The following is a 19805-nucleotide window of genomic DNA, read 5'->3' as shown; positions in this document are numbered from 1 at the left end:
CAATTTATTGTCTCCGTCTTTTAGCAGAATATGGAAATTAATATACTATATATACACTTTAAAGTGGTGCCTTGTCATTCCTAATTTTTAAGTTTCCAAAGAACACTTAAATTGACACTTGCGTTTTAAACAATTGCGTTTTAAATGAAAATAATTTAATTATGATACAGTGGTAAGCCTATGTACCAATATAATATACAAGACATTATAGTGAAGCTTTGCTTACGTTCCAGCTTGCATGTAAACAAGGGAAGCTGTTAATTAAAAGGGGAAATGTTTTTGTTTTTGTTTTAAAGATATTATTGTTTTATGACATAAAATGGAATAACTTTAAAGGGAGTGTTCGCTAATTATAATATAAACTATATACAAATGTGGCGAAAGATAATCGATGACTATAGGTTGTAATATCTGAATGATTTGTTTGAAATTAAATTTATTTTTTACGGTTTAAGTCGTATGTTGCAATTTTCTCAATTTGTATGGACGTTAAGTTATAAGGTATGAGACGTCTTTAACAATTTTCTCCTTATAGACGCAACAGATAGAAGTAAGATTAGTAGCGATCAAAAGCGCTTTTTTATCGCATTAAGCCTATACCCCCTTTCATTTTTCGCGACCACTCCCATTAAATGTGTAATGAAACATGAGAAATTTAGGTTTATTTATTATTTTTTATTTTTTTTGGATATTTAACCCAGTTATTACACAGCTGGATAAAATATGCAGTACGCTACATTGCACTACACTACACAAAATTTTTAAAAAGTTAGTCATTCCTTCATCGGTTAAAATGCAGGCTTGTTTCCCAGTTATCATAGTATCAAACATTTTTTGTAAGGTGAAAAATTAAAAAAATAAAGAGCTTCTCTCATATACTCATGGCCCAACGAATCAAAGGCTTTACGAAAATCAATCGACCCAAATTTAAAAAGTGGCTCTAACTGCTCAGCCTACATATTTGTGCCAGTTGACATGGTAGTAATTGACATTATTGATTCTGTGAACAAATTAACCTGTTTTGTAATAACTAAGAAGATGAATCAATACTATTGTTTTACTCAAGGTGTTACTATTGTAGCACTGTGTCTAACGTGGCCGGGGAAGAAATACCAGCCAGACAAAATCCAACTTGAGTGACGACTGTAGGAGGTTATATCATGGTTGCCGGAGGATGTGGGAGATCGTAGACATATAAATCATTTCAACCTCATGACTGTCTTTGAAACATTAAACCCTGTAAAAAGAATACACTATAATTGATTGTCATTTGGTTCTTTTAAAACCAAAATTACAAAAGAATGTTTAGCAATGTCAAACTTTAAGAGCAAATCTTAATTGAAACAATTAAGTTTGATTTGATTTGAAAACACAATTTTTGGATTTGTATATATAGAATACTGAAGGGTGTCCATCAGTTAAAAAAAATCACATCTTTTTATTTTGATGAATGAAGAAAATAAAAGTACCTGGAGTTATTCTTATGATGATGTTGAAAATATTTTTTCTATTGACATTTTCACTCAAAACAGGAAGATTTTCTAAATTAATGATCATAAGTCTAAATTGTCCCATCCCATGCAGGATACCATAGAGTTAGGGTTTCCAACGTAAACGGATTTTACTTGCAAACAGTTGCGAGCCCTATAAACTCCGCGCAATTCCACACAATCGAGAACAGTGGCGCGCAATTCCACGCAACGGAATTCTGATTGGAAACCCTACATGCAGAATCCTTCAGAAATGTAGCACCCTTTTTCATAGGATTGATACTATTGAGCGTTTTGACAGTAAAACTTGGACCACCCTTGATAAAAAACTAAGCAATGCTACCTCTGCCCACTCTGAAGTAAGAGTAAGGTAACATTTTTTATTGGATATTTGCTTGATCTCTCCTAATGCATTTCAGTTTTATTCAGGGTATCCATGGAATGCAAAAAATCGTTGCAATCCAATTCCACATTTTTAGTGCGTCCTTGTGTAAGACAATTTTGCAAAAACTCTGCATAAAAATGTGGTGCGCAAGTAAAATTATTTTTCCGCAAATTTGGTCAAACGTCATATCACATGTCAAATGTCAAATTCATGCAATATCAGCCATTAATCGCGTAACAAAACTATAGCAGAGACATGCACTTTTGTGAACCATACCCCTAAATTTACCCTGTTGTAAGGTCGTCTCCAACAAACTGTACCTCCGTTGAACCCTCCGTCCACCTTCCAAACCAAACATTTCCAAGGCTTTCACGTAAATATAAACAAAAACCTCATGGAACTAATAAAACGTAAAGTGCATTAAAAGAACCGATTTTAACATAATTTCAGTGAATCATTTACAAATAAACAGTGAAATTGCTTTAACCAGATAAATATTTATTTCAGAAGAATTAAATTGCTTTATACTTCAATTCAAACAACTATTCCCGTGCTACAGTATTTTAGATCGTAAGTTCCGTATGTTTAATTCACAATAATATTTTTAGACCTTTTATTTTCCGATTCACAACAGGACCTTAAGCCTTTGTTCAATTCTCAATGATACATAATTCTTTAACCAACTGTTCGTTTACAACAATATTCATGTATTTAGTTACACTCAACTGGTTAATATTTATTAACAATCATTATTTATATACATGTACGTCAATAACAATTTGTATTTTGTAGGAAACCTCGTTACTGAAATATACATTTTTCAAGAAGAAGTTATCGTCTATGTGTGCATGAAGAATAGAGTGTTTCCCTAGCCAATTCACCTTATTTCCCTCTTTCGAGTAATATTCCTTTTGTTCGGCTCACAACTATACAGTAAAATTTTTTTCACAATTTCTTTGTAGTGTTCCGCACAATTTGTTTGAACAGAATTTTTCAGCAGATTTTTTTGGTTGGTGTTGCACATTGTTAGGCTGCTTTCAGAAAAAAAATGTTGTGCCGACATTTTCCTTCTGGCAGAGACCTTAGTCTAATTATTTTATCTTTTAGCTTTTAGCTCTATAAAACATTTTAAAAACTTTATTTTATGGCCCATTTACTTTATTTTCTTCAGTGAAACAGAAATGATTTTGCGTGGGAATGGCCGTTTTACACTGGTAGAGATATGATGTTGATGGAAATTTGATTAAAACTCTACCAAGCTTTACCATTGTGTTTGAGTATTGATAATTTAAGGCGACATCCCCCACCCCCTCACCACTCTCAATGTTGACACCATGAAATTAACTGGAATTTTTTGAAAAAAGATCTAAACTTGCATTTATGAAAAATGTAAAAAAAACATATTATTTATTGAAAACCATTCTCAGAAATATTTTCCATTTGCGATGTCATTTTTTAATTTAAAACGGCTGGGGGGGGGGGGGTGATTATCAGGCAGAGGCCCAAGGAAATGATGTGTCCATGCCGAGTAGAATTACAAGACAGAGAGGAAGCCTGTTCTAGACACGGCGCTCAGCCCCCTAGCCTGTCCTAGTCGCAGTGCTTAGCACAGAAAGTGTCTTAGCTGTCCCTAACCCTAAAATTTATGCTAATCTCTCTCTTCTTGTAATTAAACATGGCAAGTGCATGTAACCTCTGTGGGTATCTGCCTGATTATAATTATCAGGTACACTTGAAATTACGCGTTCAGTCTGTAAAACTCTACGGGTTTATTTGTGGGACCGTTGACAGGGTGAGGGAAAGATGAAGAAGATAATTAACCGCAATCAAAGCAGCAAAAAACTGCATGACATATTTCTTTCCAATTGTGAAGGACTCAGCATGGATGTTTTGTTAACCAAGAAGAAATTTATGTGGCAGGAGGATGGCATAACGAAATGTAAGAATATTTCGACACATCCAAAGACGACCTTTCAGTCGTCATGTTCACGTGATGTTTATTGTCTAGTCGAACAGTGATAACTAGAAAACTCTGAAATAGGAAGACGATTTGATAAATGTCTAGCAAAACTATTTGCTAATTGTATCTACATCAAATAAACAATTAAGTATTCCTATAAAGTCGTCTTCCTATTCAAAGTTTTCTGGTTAGCACTTCATAAATACATATTAATTCAACTAGCTAGTTCACATCAAACTATGATGTTCAAGATGTTAAATCTTAAAGATTGTTGAATTAATTGTTCATTTTAATAACAGTGGATTAAGAAGACGACATTTAAAATAATCTTATCAACTATAAGCTAATATTTTCTGAGAAGTCGGGTTTTACATTTTTTTCATAATCAACACTATTGAAAAGGGGCCAACATATGTTTATTTAGTTTACAAGTTTATATGGCGAGACACATAGTGGTGACAAACTAAACTAACAATTTTTGTAAACAAATTAAATAGATTTCAAGTAGATAAATAGATTATATAAGTTATACATATCACACTAGTAGATACGAAGATTAGTTCTGCCCTGGAACTACCTAGAATAATTATAATATAAATTATTTTTTTTCAGAGATAATTTCTTAAAAAGTAAATTAGGAAAGGAGCTGAGTCTTTGCCATAAACCCTGATTTTCTAATCCTTATATCGTAGGAACCCAACGCCGTAAACCTTAGATATTTCAAAAAATGAATTTTGTTAAATAAAATGACATAAGTTTGAAATATGAAAGATTTACACTATCAGGTTGCAAAGATATAGGGATTATAAAATTGGAATTTGTGGCAAAGACTCAATTTCTTTCGGACTAAAATCAATCTTTTTGGGATTAAATATGTGCAAAGAACCGTACAAGCGTAATTTCAAGTGACCCTCCATGTAAAGATGACAATTCACAACGGTACCCTTAAAAGTTTTGTCTAATCAAATAAAAATTATATACATTTATGTTTATTATTTTTAAGCTAAAAATGTTCAACTGTGGCCGGTTTCTCTCCAAAAATGGCGCATTATTAATTTCTGCTGCAGGAAAAAAATGAAGGAATTATCGGATTTAAAAACTTTTTAATCTAATAAACGACATTATTGAGCAGATGAAGGTTTTAATATGTGTTTGCGATACAAAATGTACAGCCTTTATAGTTGCCAACCAACATAAAAATAAACAGCTTTAACTGATAATCAGGGGCAGATACAGGGGGGGCGGCAGGATCTTTGCACCCCCCTGAAATTTTTAGATAGCTTCTCCATAGCACTTCAAGGAAAGAAAACCTAGTGCAAAACAGAAAAAAATATCTATCTTAAAAAAAATTTTGGTTTCTAAATCTGTTTTTTTTTGTTCCGAAATAAGTCTATAGCACCCGGTCCCTTGTATCCTGTATCCGCCCCTGCAGCGAATACCGTGATGTTTTTAGAATATTCAAAATAACGACTTTAATACTGTCATTGTTGTGTAAGAAAAATGTGAAAAAAAAGTTTTCTTACTTATGCTCTCCACAAGACCTAGAACTCTTGGCAAAGATTTGGTCAGAATTCTAATTAAAATTATGTTTTAATTCTTTTAAAAAGAAAAAAGAACTGTATAAAATGACGTGAACTGGGAGAGGGGTGGGGGGAGAATAATAAGAAAACAGAGCTGAAAACTGGATGGTGGATATCGAGATTAATGGGTGATCCTCTCTTTTTCTTAATATCGAGACTTATCTTATCTTGTACTTGTATTCTGAAAAGTGTTTACAATTCTACCAATCAGAGTCGCGTATAAGAAGCCGATAAATTTGAAATTTTGCGCGCCATTTAAGATTATATACAGAAATGGGAGGAACTCTCTAATTTAGAAAAACCGGTTCTTGATTTTTCTCTACTATATCCAAGAAAGAACGGATTAAGAAGAAAATCAAAAGTGTGTTCATTGGATACTCAGATTAAGTAATCGGGATTAAGGATATCTCATTCTAAAGTTTTCAGTTCAGGATGGATTAAGATAATAGAGACTGCGAATTTTTAAATTTTATAAATTTAATTTTATACTTTTTGCTGTAGTATAAAGAAGTCTAGCTGTTTTGGCCCTGCACATCATTATATATATATATTTTATATACTTGATTTTCATTTGATCACCCGAGATACAGGGGTGTATCTACCCCTCCCCCCTTCGCTTCTGACGAGATATCCCATGGGAGTTAGAGAGGAGAAAAATAAATAATTGAAAAGTTTAGTGAATTTCTTTTCACGTCGTATTTATTTATTTATTATTTATTTATTCATTTTCAAACTTTTTAGGTTTCGATACACGTCTCAATACTTTTATATTATTCATCAAACTTTTAGAATTTGATAAAGGTTTTTACAGACTCGATATTATTTATATATTGCCTAAACATATTTTATCTAATTTACTTATTTTTCTTTGCATGATTCCTTTATACTGTGCAACTGAAATAAGCACTCAAATCGTAATAAAATAAATTATTATGAATATATTTTTGTTATCGCCAAATGATTTAGAAAAGAACTCTTTTTTAAATGCGTCTTGTTTTCAAATCTACAATTGATATGGCTTTTCTTTTTTAAATTGGCTATTTCCTGTTCTAGAGAAAAATATGAACCGTTTAAAGGGGGTGGGGAGACTTTTCTGTTTCTCACATATAACAAGATGTGATCACATCTTGTGACACAATGTTTTCCTTTCCATTTTTCAAAAACAGCAAACAGCCCTTCGATGGTCCTGTATGAATAAAGAAGATGTTTTAACAAAAATCCCTACAAAAGTCTAAAAACGTCAAAGTTATAATTTCAAAATGAGAGTGCTAGAGAAAAAGCTAACGGTGGGGTGGGNGAGGCGTTAAATTTTTAAAAAGCCCATTAAACATAAAATACGTTTGTCACATGTTTATATTAGTAAACTAGAAATGAATTCTTTTGTATATATTTTTCTGTCAAACTTTTTCCATTAGGCTTTACGAGTATGAGCATATATTGCACCTCAAAATCTTTTCTTTAAGATTCCCCTGATTTTAAAGTTCATAAATTGAAAAATAAAAAAATTGAATTCCTCTTGTAGTAAGTGCTTTCCAACCATATTTCACAGTGTAGCAGATCTTGAGGTAGCAGATACGGTTTCCCACTCAATACATCTAGATATATAATATCTATGTATATAAAGTTGCAATTGTTTGTCCGATCATAACTCAGGAACCCCTGGACCTATTTGCCTCAAATTTTGATTAGGGTACTCGGGAGACCCACGGGAATGTGCTTAGCTTGGTTTGAGATTTTAAGTTGAGTGGACTCGATTTAAACAGCGTAAATTTAGTTTTCCGTCAAAATCGTATAAGTGCGGGTAAACGGCTGAGTAACTTTTAGTATCCTGGGCAGCGCTGGGTTCACAAGCTAGTACATATACAAAGGAGATATCTCTGTTTGTCTGTCTGTGTGTCTGTTTGCTTGTATGTCCGAACAGAACTCAAATTTTTATTGGAGAACTCAGTAGAACCCCGGAAATATCTAATTTGATCGGGTTATAATTATATTTATGAAAACTAACCTGTCTGTATCGGAATATTTTCAATCATATTCATCGATAGAAAAAAAGGTTAGCTCTGTCGTTCATAATAAATTTGGAAATCCCACCATGTAAATGGAGAGTCATGTGAAATTAGGGTCAATGGGAATTCCCTTGCGCGGAATTGCGCGCTACTGTCCTTGAATTGCGCGGAATTGAGCTGGAATTGCAGGTTTCGCAATTGCGCGCAGGTAAAATCGACTTGTGTTGGAAGCCCTATATGAAATTAAGCCAAAAAAACCCGCTGAGCCACATTTTCCTTAAATCTTGAAGGTTTCTTACCTTTGTCAAGAATTGGTAGGATTATGGACGTTTTAAGATGATATGAACCATTAAACCACGTGACCACCTTGTGGGCCCACCGGCTCAAATCCTGTCTGAAATATAGTTCATAATTTTAACACTAGATGAAGTTCTAAAACCAAAAAAATCTAAAATTATAAAATCAAAATTACAAATTTAAATTAAGATTAGAAACAAATATGAATAGAAAAAAAAATTTCTTCAAATAAATTCCAATTTTCTTTAATTATCATGATAAGTTAAACAGTTTTTAAGGACTAACCATGTAAATGTAGGACCCCTACATTTGATAGACAAAGGTGACATACCATAAATAACATTTTTATAGAAAACAAAATCAGAGAGCACATCACACTCAAGTAAATTGCATGCTCAATTTAAATTCCTCTATAAGAAAATGCTTTAAGTTTTTAGGAAATTTTTTTGACATTTTCGAAATTGCTTGCTTGGAAAAATCTGAGACAAAAAGAAGAAGAAAAAATAAGCTTTCATTTTTCGGTAATTTTATATGTTGATTTAAAAAAAATTCCATTTTCTTTTGTTTTATGTAACAAGTCAAAAATTGATGATTGGGAAAGAAGTTAAAAGAATGTAATTCTGTTAAAAAGGAAAATTGTTGTTTTATTAGGTTTAAAAGGTAGAAGTGTGAGCTCGTATGTAATCCCTGAAATGCCGATCACTTGACATTTTTTCGTCAATCCCCTTAAATGGAGTGTCTAGCTAGACATAGTAGTTGAGCAGAGAATGCAGAATTCTAGAGACATTTTTCATGATTTATTTGAGACCTATTAGACTTTTTTACGATGCATATATGTGTTCAACAAGAGCTCCACAGCTAAACAATGTTTCTACAATATTTAATGTGATTTATAGGTCTCAAGCTCTGAAGCAAAAATCGATGAGAATTTTTCCAATTACTTCTTAAAAACCAAAGCTAACAACAAGTGTTTGAAAGTGCTAAAATTTACATGTAAAGGGCTACAGAAAAGTATAATTGAGTTAGAGCGGTAAAATCAAAGCACAAGGCATTACGAAATTTCTTAATGTCTTCAAATTTATGAGAATCTATGTGTGCTGCATTCTCAGCTCAACTACCATGTCTAGGCAGACACTCCCTTAAAGAAATAACTTACATGGTGCCCCATTCAGTTGTACGCTTGAGAATAGCAGTGGGTTGGGGATACGTCCGGGACACTGTACACGTCAGGTTCATCAATCTTTACAATTTAAAGGGACTGTACAGTGTACACATAGTTTTAAAGTTATTCTCCATTTTTAGAGTGAATTGATCTATTCACAAAGGTGCCCTATCCTTAAAACCTTAGTCTGAGAAAAAAAATTTAGATATGTAATGTATTTCTATTTTCAAAAAAGTGTTAAATTCTGAATATTTTCTTTACTGTCTCTAATGAAGAAATTCGTATCTAACTTTGAAAGAGAACCCACTGGCCACAATTAAAGATATTCATTTTTGTATAGAAAAACTCGAATATTTCATGTATCCTTTAACCGACAAAGTTTTAACAGGTACCCTTGTGAATTAGATATGCCATTTTATAAAAGTAGTTTTGCTATAGATTATGTCTGCACAGTTCTTTTGAGGATAGTTCCAATAAAGAACTGACATTTTTGCCATCTTTGAGCCACAAGCTATAAATTCCATGAATATACAATAATAGTTGTTTTTCATACACAGCTAGTGTAAGCTGAACAAGCTTAATGGCTTCTTTTAATTTCCATGTTTATTGAAACATCTTGTACCAATACCTAGTCTAATATAGTGTAGTAGTGAATAGTAATGTAGTAACGCTTAAGGCTACAATGCAAGGAAAGTTAATTGCAGTTGCTTATACTCTGCGCACATATTGAAACAAGCTCTATGTGGGCGGAATTTGTAAACAAGAATAGATGCATCAGTGTTCGTTTAGTATCCAAGGAGGATAAAAGAATTAAATTTTGATAATTTTGATAATTCACTTAACAGTTTCCTATGACCAGAATATTTCATTGATTTTTTATGTGAAAGATGGATCCAATGTCAGGCTTCGACATCCGTTTTGTGTTTACATTACCGCCCAGAGACAGTACACTGCAGTACAAAATCTTGCGTACACCTATGAAATAACTTTCCTTGCATTAAAACCTTGGTAACGCCGATCCAAAAGTTGCAACTTGCAATGCAAGCCCATGTGCAAACATCGTTGATAATTTTGCTAATTATACTTCTTAAAAACTGAAGCTAAAAAGTGCTTTTTAGTTCTAAACTGAACATGTACAGGACTAACAAAGGATAACTGAGGTAATAACCAAGGCCATTTTGGCCAAGGCGTTGCAACACTTTCAAATTGAGCCCGACTTAAAAATTGATGCAAATTTTCATAGCAGTCTGAGTACTATGTTTATGTTGTGCAAAATCAGACTTCATACAAAATTGATATTTGCACATGGGTGTTATAGTAAACATTCTGTTATGACATAAATGTAAAAGCATAATCGATGTTGTTATAAAAAACAGTTTTACCAATGTAGTTAGAAAATAAACATATATGGGAAATGGTTCTGTGAACGCTGCACAATTGCTGTGTTTCACATACGATCTTTGGACTCTTTGAAACCGTATGTTGGTTCGTACAGTTTCCATATACAGTGGTCGTTGTTTATATCAAAGCAACTTTTGTATTAAGCTTTTTCCAAAATTACAAGTCAACATTGAAATAATTTATTTCCATTTTTATGTGTCTCCAAGCTGATTGAAAGTTTAATAAAAATTAAAATAGAAAGTCGTCTTCATTTGGATTGATATATGCGACGACGACTATATAGTTTATAATAAGTTATCGATTTTCTTGAGACGGGGGTTACTCTGTTTTGTGTGTTGTTTGCGGCCAACCTGGAATGATTTGTCTGGGGAAAAAATATATATCCCCCACTAGTGTTCCAACGGGCCTATTGTTCAATTTTATCTGGTGTGTTTGCTGTTATCCGTCAACAAGCATCTACTTTATTTAATAAGGTTGGTTACTCTCGATGCGCTCCAATGTTCGAGAAATGTCGTCTCCTTAGCATAGATAGAAAACATACGTATATGACGTCACTCTCGCCTCTGTAATCAGATGACGTCATATACTTTAGTTATATTCTATTTTATATTTTATTTATCTGCTAAGGAGACGACATTTCCCATACATTGGAGCGCGTTGAGAGTAAGCAACCTTAATATAAAACCTTGAGTTGACCTGTGAAAGGGCATTCCTTTAGTTACCTGTTCATGGGCTGTGAACTGAAATTAGGTTGTTTGACAGAACTTACTAGAAAATCCACCACGGCCGGTTCAGCTAGAAACCACATATTTAAATATAACAATTCAGAAGTTACTCACAAAAGATGAGACTTAAATGAAGAACTGAAAACTTTAAGATTAATAATGTAAAGGCTGAATTCTGTTATCTGCCATAACTATAGATATTGAATGATATGAATTATCATCCTGTGGATATAATTCGGTTTTTTAAAGGAGTGGGACAGTGAGTAACCATCGAAACAAACCTAGTCATTTCAACCTTGCAGATTAATCCTGCAAACCTTACCGAAAACAGAATTCGAAGACTCCTTACATAAATGTTGTATTAACCCATCCTAAGGCTATTCAATCAACTACCTTAGATGAAGGGAAATAGAATATCTAACTCTCCAGATTTCTTTATACATTGATACCCTGAGAAGATCAGGATATAATGAAAAACCTGTATTTCAATCCAAATCCTCAGAAGATCTGGATGTAATGAAAAACCTGTATTTCAATCCAAATCCTCAGAAGATCTGGATATAATGAAAAGCCTGTATTTCAATCCAAATCCTCAGAAGATCTGGATATAATGAAAAACCTGTATTTCAATCCAAATCCTCAGAAGATCTGGGTATAATGCAAAACCTGTATTTTAATCCAAATCCTCAGAAGATCTGGGTATAATGAAAAACCTGTATTTTAATCCAAATCCTCAGAAGATCTTGGTATAATGAAAAACCTGTATTTCAATCCAAATCCTCAGAAGATCTGGGTATAGTGAAAAACCTGTATTTCAATCCAATACCATGAGGCCAAATTTAAAGAATTTGAGCCGTGGCTTAAATTAAAGCCGCGGCTCAAATATGGTTGGTTCCACTTAAAACTGTATTCAATTTTTCAAGATAGAAGCCAGTGCTCTAATGAACCCGGTTTTTGTCAGATTTAAACCGCGGCTCAAATTCATTAAATTCAGACACTGAACTTCTAAGAAAAACAGAAAAAGGAATATAACATGGTTTAATCTCGTGGATAAGTACTTCCCTAAAGATACAATACTATGAAAAATCTTCATCAAAGTTTCATACTCTTGTCTACCTAACACGGAGAAAATTATTTCAAGTCACAATAAGAAAATATTTTCGAGAACACCTAGTAAATACTCTAAGAACTGTTATAGTAGAAAAGGTGAAGAGTCTTGTTCTCTATCAAAGTAAATTATATATAGAGCTGAAGTTATATCAAAAACAGGTTCTGTGAACTCTGAGCTGGGAACTTTAGAATGGTGGATATCAGGATTAATGCTTAATCCTCAGTTTTTGCTAATCTCGAGACTAACATAATCTCGAGATTATGTTAGTCTTGAGATTAAATATTTAGATCAACAGATTGGTTCGTTTTCTCGACTGGAAGGGTCTTCACTTAATTTCTCAAACATTTATTTATTAATACTTCAGTTAAAATTGGTTACAAAAGAATCCCAAACGTATCATAAAATATTTGTCGTCACCAATAATTTTCAAAATGGCTGACAACAAATTCTTGATTTGTTAGAAATTGCGGATTTCTCTCATGGGATAAAATCTATTTTCAAGGCTGTCATTAGTCAATGCAATTTACGAACTATATTTCTGCACTCTCATTGGAGAAAACAATGTACGGATATCCAGAGAGAGAGAGAAAAAGAGTGGATTAAGGACTAAAATTAAAAGTTTCCACAGCAACCATATTTCTTCATTTAGGATCAAAAAACAGCAACTGAGCACCAGTTTTTCAAAACACATCTGGGAAATAAAGAACAAGAATGCCTCATTTGAGATAAACTGGTCTATCTTAGCCAAAGGCATATCATACCATCCCGCCATTAAATCTTGTAACCTGTGCAACATGGAACATGAATCTTCTAAAAGATTTTAAAAAATCCTCCAAAGATTTTAAGAAATCAACAAATTAATATCCTGAAGAATGCATAGCATTGAATGTTGATACAATAAAACTTCATATCATGTTTTTAATACTTATTTTCTTGTATATATTTCATATATATACATCATAACTTTAGATTTCGGAACTTTCTATGATTATATAGAAAAAAATAGTTTTATATTCTAAATTTTATTTTAAAATTGAAATAAAAATATTTAATTTTTCATTCATTCCGATTGAAACTGCTTTTAAATTTGCCAATAGAAACTAAATAACAGCAGACACACTCCTCTTAATGGTGAAGATGGAAGAACAATACTTGAATATTCAAGATTTTAGATACAGTATATACATATACAACACTAAGAAGATTTAAATATTTTCTTTTCTTGGAATTAAATCTTTATTTTGATATATAGAGAACATAAAAAAGTTTTTAAACTACGGCTAAAAATAGATGAAAAGGAGAATTTCAAGTGATTATATTGTTATTTACGATTCACAACGATACCTTTAATCCTTTATTTTAGTAACAGGTGTTTTTTTTAATTAAAAAAGTGAATATTTATCGAAACTTTCTTTATTGTTTGTGTAGCATAAATATGCTAAGTCACTTAATTATCTTATAGTTGAAATTATAAAAGATTTTTTTACATTGGACTATTAGATATTCCAAATTTAAAGGAATTGAGCCTGTATAACATCATTTCTGATATGTCAAAAATATGAATTCTGTTTGAGCAAATAATATAAGTTTGAAATATCCGAGGTTTACACTATCAGGTTGCAAAGATAGGAAAATTAGAAAATTAGAGTTTGTAGCAAAGATTAAAAATCCTAAGCGAGATTCTTTAGTAAAAGGAAGAAAAAACAGTTGTTTTTCGTGTATGGAAGTATTTTATGGTGAAAGGCAGTTTGTTTTAAATTTTCTGTATAGGAAGAAATCGTTAAATATGCATTCGAAATTGTTTATAACATCCACATGATTTTAATAATCTGTTTTGCCTTTTAAATGTTGCTTTTTAAACCGCCATCTTTAAAAAAAAAACTTTCGCAGATTTGTCTGTTTACATTAATGGACTTCCTAAATGTTGAAAAATAAGAATGTTTTTAAAAGTTAGACTATTCAAATAATCACACATTACCCTTCTTCAACAATAAAAGGGGTGGTGCCACCATTTAATATAAATTTCAAAGTGATAAAGACTTGGAAGATCTTGTGAACTTGGAAAGATTAAAAGTTTGAAAGTGGTGCCAAGTATGCTAAAGTAATCTACAGAATCCTTACCAAATATAATCATCTCTTTTGAAGTGTAGGAATCCTCTAGGTTTGAAGACACTCTACGAATAGAACATTTTAAATAGATTTCTTTTCTTGAGAGTTGAGACTCTGTTTCAGTAAATGGACTGTTTATTTTATGACATTTTATGAATATATGTTAGAATATTCAAGAACAGTCCATTTAAAATATTTTTTCCAAACCTGCAACTATATTGCCCTGATAGACTTGTGTCAACTGTATGAAGGTTTAAAGCTCTATACTGTGTAAAAGGATCATTTCCTAAAATTAGAAATATAGATTCATTTTCTTAAAATAAAAATGATTAAATTAGAAATATAGATTCATTTTCATAAAAATGATAAAATGAATCATTTCCGAAAATTATAAATCATTTTTAAAAAATAAAAATATTAAAGAGATCATTTCCTAAAATTAGAAATGTTAAAGGGATCATTTTCTAAAAATAGAAATGTTAAAGGGATCATTTCAAAAAAAATATATTAAAGGGATTATTTCCAAAAAAATAAATATATTAAAGGGATCATTTCCTAAAAATAAAAATATTGAAGGGATAAATTCATAAAAATAACTATATTAAAGGGATAATTTCCTAAAAATAACAATATTGAAGGGATCATTTCCTAAAAATAACAATATTAAAGGGATCATTTCCGAAAAATAAATATATTAAAGGGATCATTTCCTAAAACTGGAAATATTAAAGGGGTCATTTCATAAAAAATGAAATATTATAAAGGAATCATTTGCTAAAAAGAAATATTGATAGGATTATTAATATTTCCTTAAAATTGAATGGTAAATATCCTAAAAATATAAATCTGAAAGGAACAATTTCTTAGAGTTTTGAATAATGAAAATGTGAACAATTGGAAGGGATACTGTTAGACAATATAAATAATAAAGGGAACATCGACAATTATTTATGAAAAATAAATATATGTGAACAATTTTGTACAATTAATATAATCTCGATACGGAGATAATAAATATCTAGATCTCAAAAAATTATTTATGAAAAGAATTAAATTTAAATGTTGATGGATCGGCTTCAGAAACTCAAATATTTATGATTTCACTTGAAAAAAAAATTCCTAATTAGTTACTTGAGATTTACCTATCTTAAACTCCGGAACAATATGCTTGGTAAATTTAGAAGATAAAATCTAAAAATAAAAATATTAGAAAAATTGTTTTTTATAAATGCATAAATTCATAAGGCGGAGTAACTAAAAATTAGAAATCGGGTTTTCACGGATTAAGCTCTAATCGCTTCAAATTAAAAGTTTTGGCTGTGAATTTTATGTTCATGCTTTGGAATTTAGCGCGCTATCTCATACAAAAATTCCGAACTGAGGTTGACTAATATTTTTCAATTGTTTAAGATGCATAGCTGGTATATATATACGTACTTCATACTCTTTTAGTGATGTGTTCTGAGTCAATTGTAAGAATGTAGATGGTATAAAACCTATATTTTGTATACTCTTTTAGTGATGTGTTCTGAGTCAACAGTAAGAATGTAAATGGTATAAAACTCAAAATAAAAGCACCTTAATTTTGTATTTTTTAAAATAACCAGAATGGACGAAATCAATGAGCCTCTGTTTTAATATATTTTTGAAGAATTAAAAAGTAGGCATTTTTTCATTCAACCAGAGCCCGCGAATTAAAATATTTAAAAAAATAAGTGGCAACCAAATTTTCCACGGAGTTTGTTTAATTAAACCGGTTTTATATCGTATCTGGCGAATTTTTATGATTAAAATTGGCGGATTCCGGGAATTGATTAGAATAAGACTCAACATTGAGACTATAATTCTCCACAAAAAAAGGTCAGTTTTATTTTCATAGAGCCTTACTCCTTTTATCGGCCGAAGATATTGTTTGTATCCGTTAATCATGTGACACAAGCTGTCGTCAGAGTTGGGTCTAAGAACCTGAGTTAAGGAGTTACGACTCGAGCTGAAGCTTTTTAAATCGCGGGTTCAGTTTTCCCAAGGTTATAATGCAAGGAAACTTATTTCAGAAGTGTAAGCATTTTTTGTTTTGCAGCGTACTGTTTCTGGGTGGTAAAGTAAACACAAAACGGATGTTACAGCCTGACATGGGGACCATCTTTCACATAACAAAATTTATGAAATATTTTGGTCATAGGAAACTATTATGTGAATTATCAAAATTATCAAAATTCAATGCTTTTATCCTCCTCGGATACTAAAAACATTGATGCATCTTTTCTTGTTTACAAATTCCGCCCAGAGAGAACTGGTTTCAATTTGTACGCAGACTATACGAAACTGCAATTAACTTTCCTTGCATTTTAACCTTGAGTTCTATCTGCGATAGTGAAAACCTTTTATTACCATGGAAAGGACATGTGCGTTTCCAGTTGCTTTGTTTTGGTGTTCCAATAAACGTTTTCAAATGATTTAACCAATTAGACAAAAATATTGTGGGACCTATAATGGCCCCAGGCAGGGTATTCATCAAACAACTTTTTTCGAAAATCCACCACTTAAAAAAGATTTAAGATAAAAGTAACGATCAAAAGTTCAAAGAGACAGGCGAAGCGAGCAAAAGGTTTAGTACTTTTGTAAAAAAAAACATTAAGCGAAATATTAAATTTTGTGTTGAGAAAGATGTTTTTGTATTTGTTTAAAATCAGTTTGATTTGATTGGTTTGTATTGTTACCAGTCAACTAAGTTTCGAAGGAAATGTAGAATTCGAGTTTAAGAAATACAGAAACCTAATCTAAACTTGGAATAGTTAGCCTTAGTATATTTAATAAAACTTTGACACTATGCACACTGCACAGATATGCTGGGCAAAGTTCCGTTAACGGAACGGAGATTTTCGAAAATTAACGGAGAAGTCCGTTAACAAACGGCAAAAACCGTTAATTTTCAACGAAACGGATTACCAGATTTGAAAATAAAATTAAAGTTTGAAAACGAAACTGATAGGTTAAAAAAAATGCAACTTTCGTTCTTCTTTCAAACAAGCGAGTGTGTTGAATGTAAGCAATTTTTATTTCGTAATTTAGAGATGTAGATGCGCGTTGTTTTACCGCGTTATTTAATGTTCTCGGAGGAAACATATGAAATTAAGTGCACAAAAATTACACATTTGTAAATTCATAAAATTTTGGAGCAGAATACCATAAATGATATAAAATTAGTTTCTTACGAAAAAATTATTTTTTTCAAAAAAAAATGTTTCGCGAGTTTTTTTTCAGTAACAATTTTTATTTAGCGTTTAGATAATTACATTTTAATATTTTTTTAATTACCCTGCAAAACTAAATGAAGTGGTAGCATGGGTTTAATTTGAAGATTTTAATTGCATAAAACAGGCTTAAAACCCCTAATCAACCTAAATAGGATACCTTGAAGATTGGTAAGATTAAAAAATCATCCTTTTTTCTACCTGCGGCGGTTTTGGTGGCAGCCATTGATAAATTGGAGTAGGATCATGTCTGAAAAATATTAAATGGAAGTATGATTATATCTGAAAATGATAAATTGGAGTAGGATCGTGTCTAGAAATAGTAAATTGAAGTAGGATTATGTCTGAAAATAGTAAATTGAAGTAGGATCGTGTCTAGAAATAGTAAATTGGAGTAGGATCGTGTCTGAAAATAGTAAATTGGAGTGGGATCATGTCGTCTGAAAATGGTAAACTGCCTAAAAATTTGTAAATTGGAGTATTTTATGTCTGAGATGCGGTATATTAAAAAAGACCATTTTAAAAATATTTTTACAAAGCTGGTTTATCTTTAATATTAAGTTTTATTATAATTGTAAAATCATTATTGTTAAAGCTGGAAAGTATGGATTAGGTCAGATTACCTTTTCATATACTTTGCTTGTCTGTGGGTCTGAATGAACCAATCGGGCCCGAATTTTGTGAAGGACCTCACATGACCCCATGGAGGATCAAAATTTAAAAAAAATTTGCCTCCAACAAAATTTTATTTTTATTAAATTTTGAAAATCCACGAATTTTTTTTTTATAATCTCCGCGAACACTTTTTGTTATTGTTCACAATTGAAATAGGAGATGGGCACGAAGCGCCCTAAAAACTTATAACATAAAAGAATGGGCAAAAGGTTCTGACGCTTATCGAAGAAGACAATTTTTCTCCACAAAAATGTCCAGATTTTTCAAGATTGGCTAAAAAAATGGCTCTTTGCTAATATATATAAACAGGGTGTCTCAATAAAAAGGAGGAATAAGGGTCTACAGGCTCGTTTGTAATAGGATTTTTAACATAGAGACCATTTTTAAAATCTACGTAGAATTTCAGATTCTATGAGCCATTTTAGGCTTGTAAAAGTCAATGTTTATAGGCTTCTAAAGTTTCTAACTGGAGTGAGTAAATATGCTAAAAATAAAGATAATCTCCGTTTGCACAATTTTGTATACGGAACTTGTTTGTAATGGGATTTTCATTCAAGATTGAGACATTGTATGTTAGGTGGTTGTTAGCTGTAGCTTTAGCTAACCAAATGATTAAAAAAATCGATACTTAATTTTGTCAAAAATAAAAAAAAAATCAAAATTAAACTTTTTTTCTTCTAAATTAAAAAAAAACATTTTAGTGTTTCTAAATTCTACGGGCAACGCCGGGCACTCCAGCTCCTAGTTTTTATAATAATAATAATAATAATAATAGTAATAATGATAATAAATCAATTTATTGCTAAAACAATTTATATATACATATATGTTAACTATTATGATGATGAGTGTCGAATGGGTAAAATTAGTTTATTTACATTATATTTACATAAAGGAATTGAGTCTTTGCAACAAACTCTGATTTTCTAGTCCTTGTATTGTCCTTGTATTGTCCAAACCAAATGTCGTAGACCTTAGATATTTCAAACTATGAATTATGTTAGCTCAACTTATCTAAGTTTGAAATATTAAATGTGTACAACATTAGGTCGCTAAAATATTGGAATTCGAAAATTTAAGTTTGTGGCAAAAACTCAATTTCCTTTGTCTCAACTATTGTTAGCAAAAGAGTTATCTAGCAGAGCTGTTTTTAATGCTATACCCAAAATTTATTGTTTGTTTGTATAATTAATTGTAAGCAAAATAACTAAAAACAAACAAATAAAAATAAACATGATGGCGCGACATATGAAAGACTAAGTTAACCAGGGATGGAGGAAGGGAGGGTGCCAGGGATTCGGTTTCAATTAAAGGGAGTGACCGGCAATGTATGTTAGTTAAACTGAGTATGCAGTGTTGTGGACTAATTTTTTGGATTCATTTGAGAAATATAAAACGTTTCCACGATGTATAATTACTGAGTTTGAGTGCAAGGTCGATGTTCAAAATCATGAATTTGGAAAGGTACGTTTTTAGAATTAATTATTAAATAACGACGACGAAAAATAAAAAAAGTTATACAGTAAACTAATTAGATGTTTAGCAACATATTTCTCAAAATAAATTTGTAAATAAATCGATGTTAGAATCAATTATTTCTTTTTCATCATTATATTTGTTGTCGTTACTTGATAATTAAAAAAAATGATT

General features: G+C 31.4%; 1 protein-coding gene across 1 annotated transcript; it reads right to left on the bottom strand.

Annotated features, from left to right (window-relative positions):
* Positions 1-4229: 4229 nt before the first annotated feature.
* Positions 4230-17731, bottom strand: LOC111714210 (uncharacterized). Its single transcript, XM_023489271.1, has 10 exons — positions 17682-17731; positions 15369-15417; positions 14434-14512; positions 14239-14291; positions 11004-11076; positions 8875-8958; positions 7721-7815; positions 6929-7010; positions 5359-5408; positions 4230-4412 (listed from the first exon to the last, which is right to left on the bottom strand). The coding sequence occupies exons 4-10, from the start codon at positions 14249-14251 to the stop codon at positions 4336-4338; spliced, it is 474 nt and encodes a 157-aa protein (XP_023345039.1). The 5' UTR covers positions 14252-14291; positions 14434-14512; positions 15369-15417; positions 17682-17731; the 3' UTR covers positions 4230-4335.
* Between the last annotated feature and the right edge of the window lie 2074 nt (positions 17732-19805).

The sequence above is a fragment of the Eurytemora carolleeae genome, unplaced genomic scaffold (assembly GCF_000591075.1).
Source record: "Eurytemora carolleeae unplaced genomic scaffold, Eaff_2.0 scaffold1508, whole genome shotgun sequence".
Lineage (NCBI taxonomy): Eukaryota > Metazoa > Arthropoda > Copepoda > Calanoida > Temoridae > Eurytemora > Eurytemora carolleeae.
This window is presented reverse-complemented; position numbering and strand designations above follow the sequence as displayed.

Coding starts and splice junctions, on each gene's coding strand:
- LOC111714210 (XM_023489271.1), bottom strand. Junction 5,409..6,928: donor GAAAGCACTTACTACAAGAG/GAATTCAATTTT, acceptor AATTTTAATTAG/AATTCTGACCAAATCTTTGC. Junction 4,413..5,358: donor AGGTCTTGTGGAGAGCATAA/GTAAGAAAACTT, acceptor TAATTATTCTAG/GTAGTTCCAGGGCAGAACTA.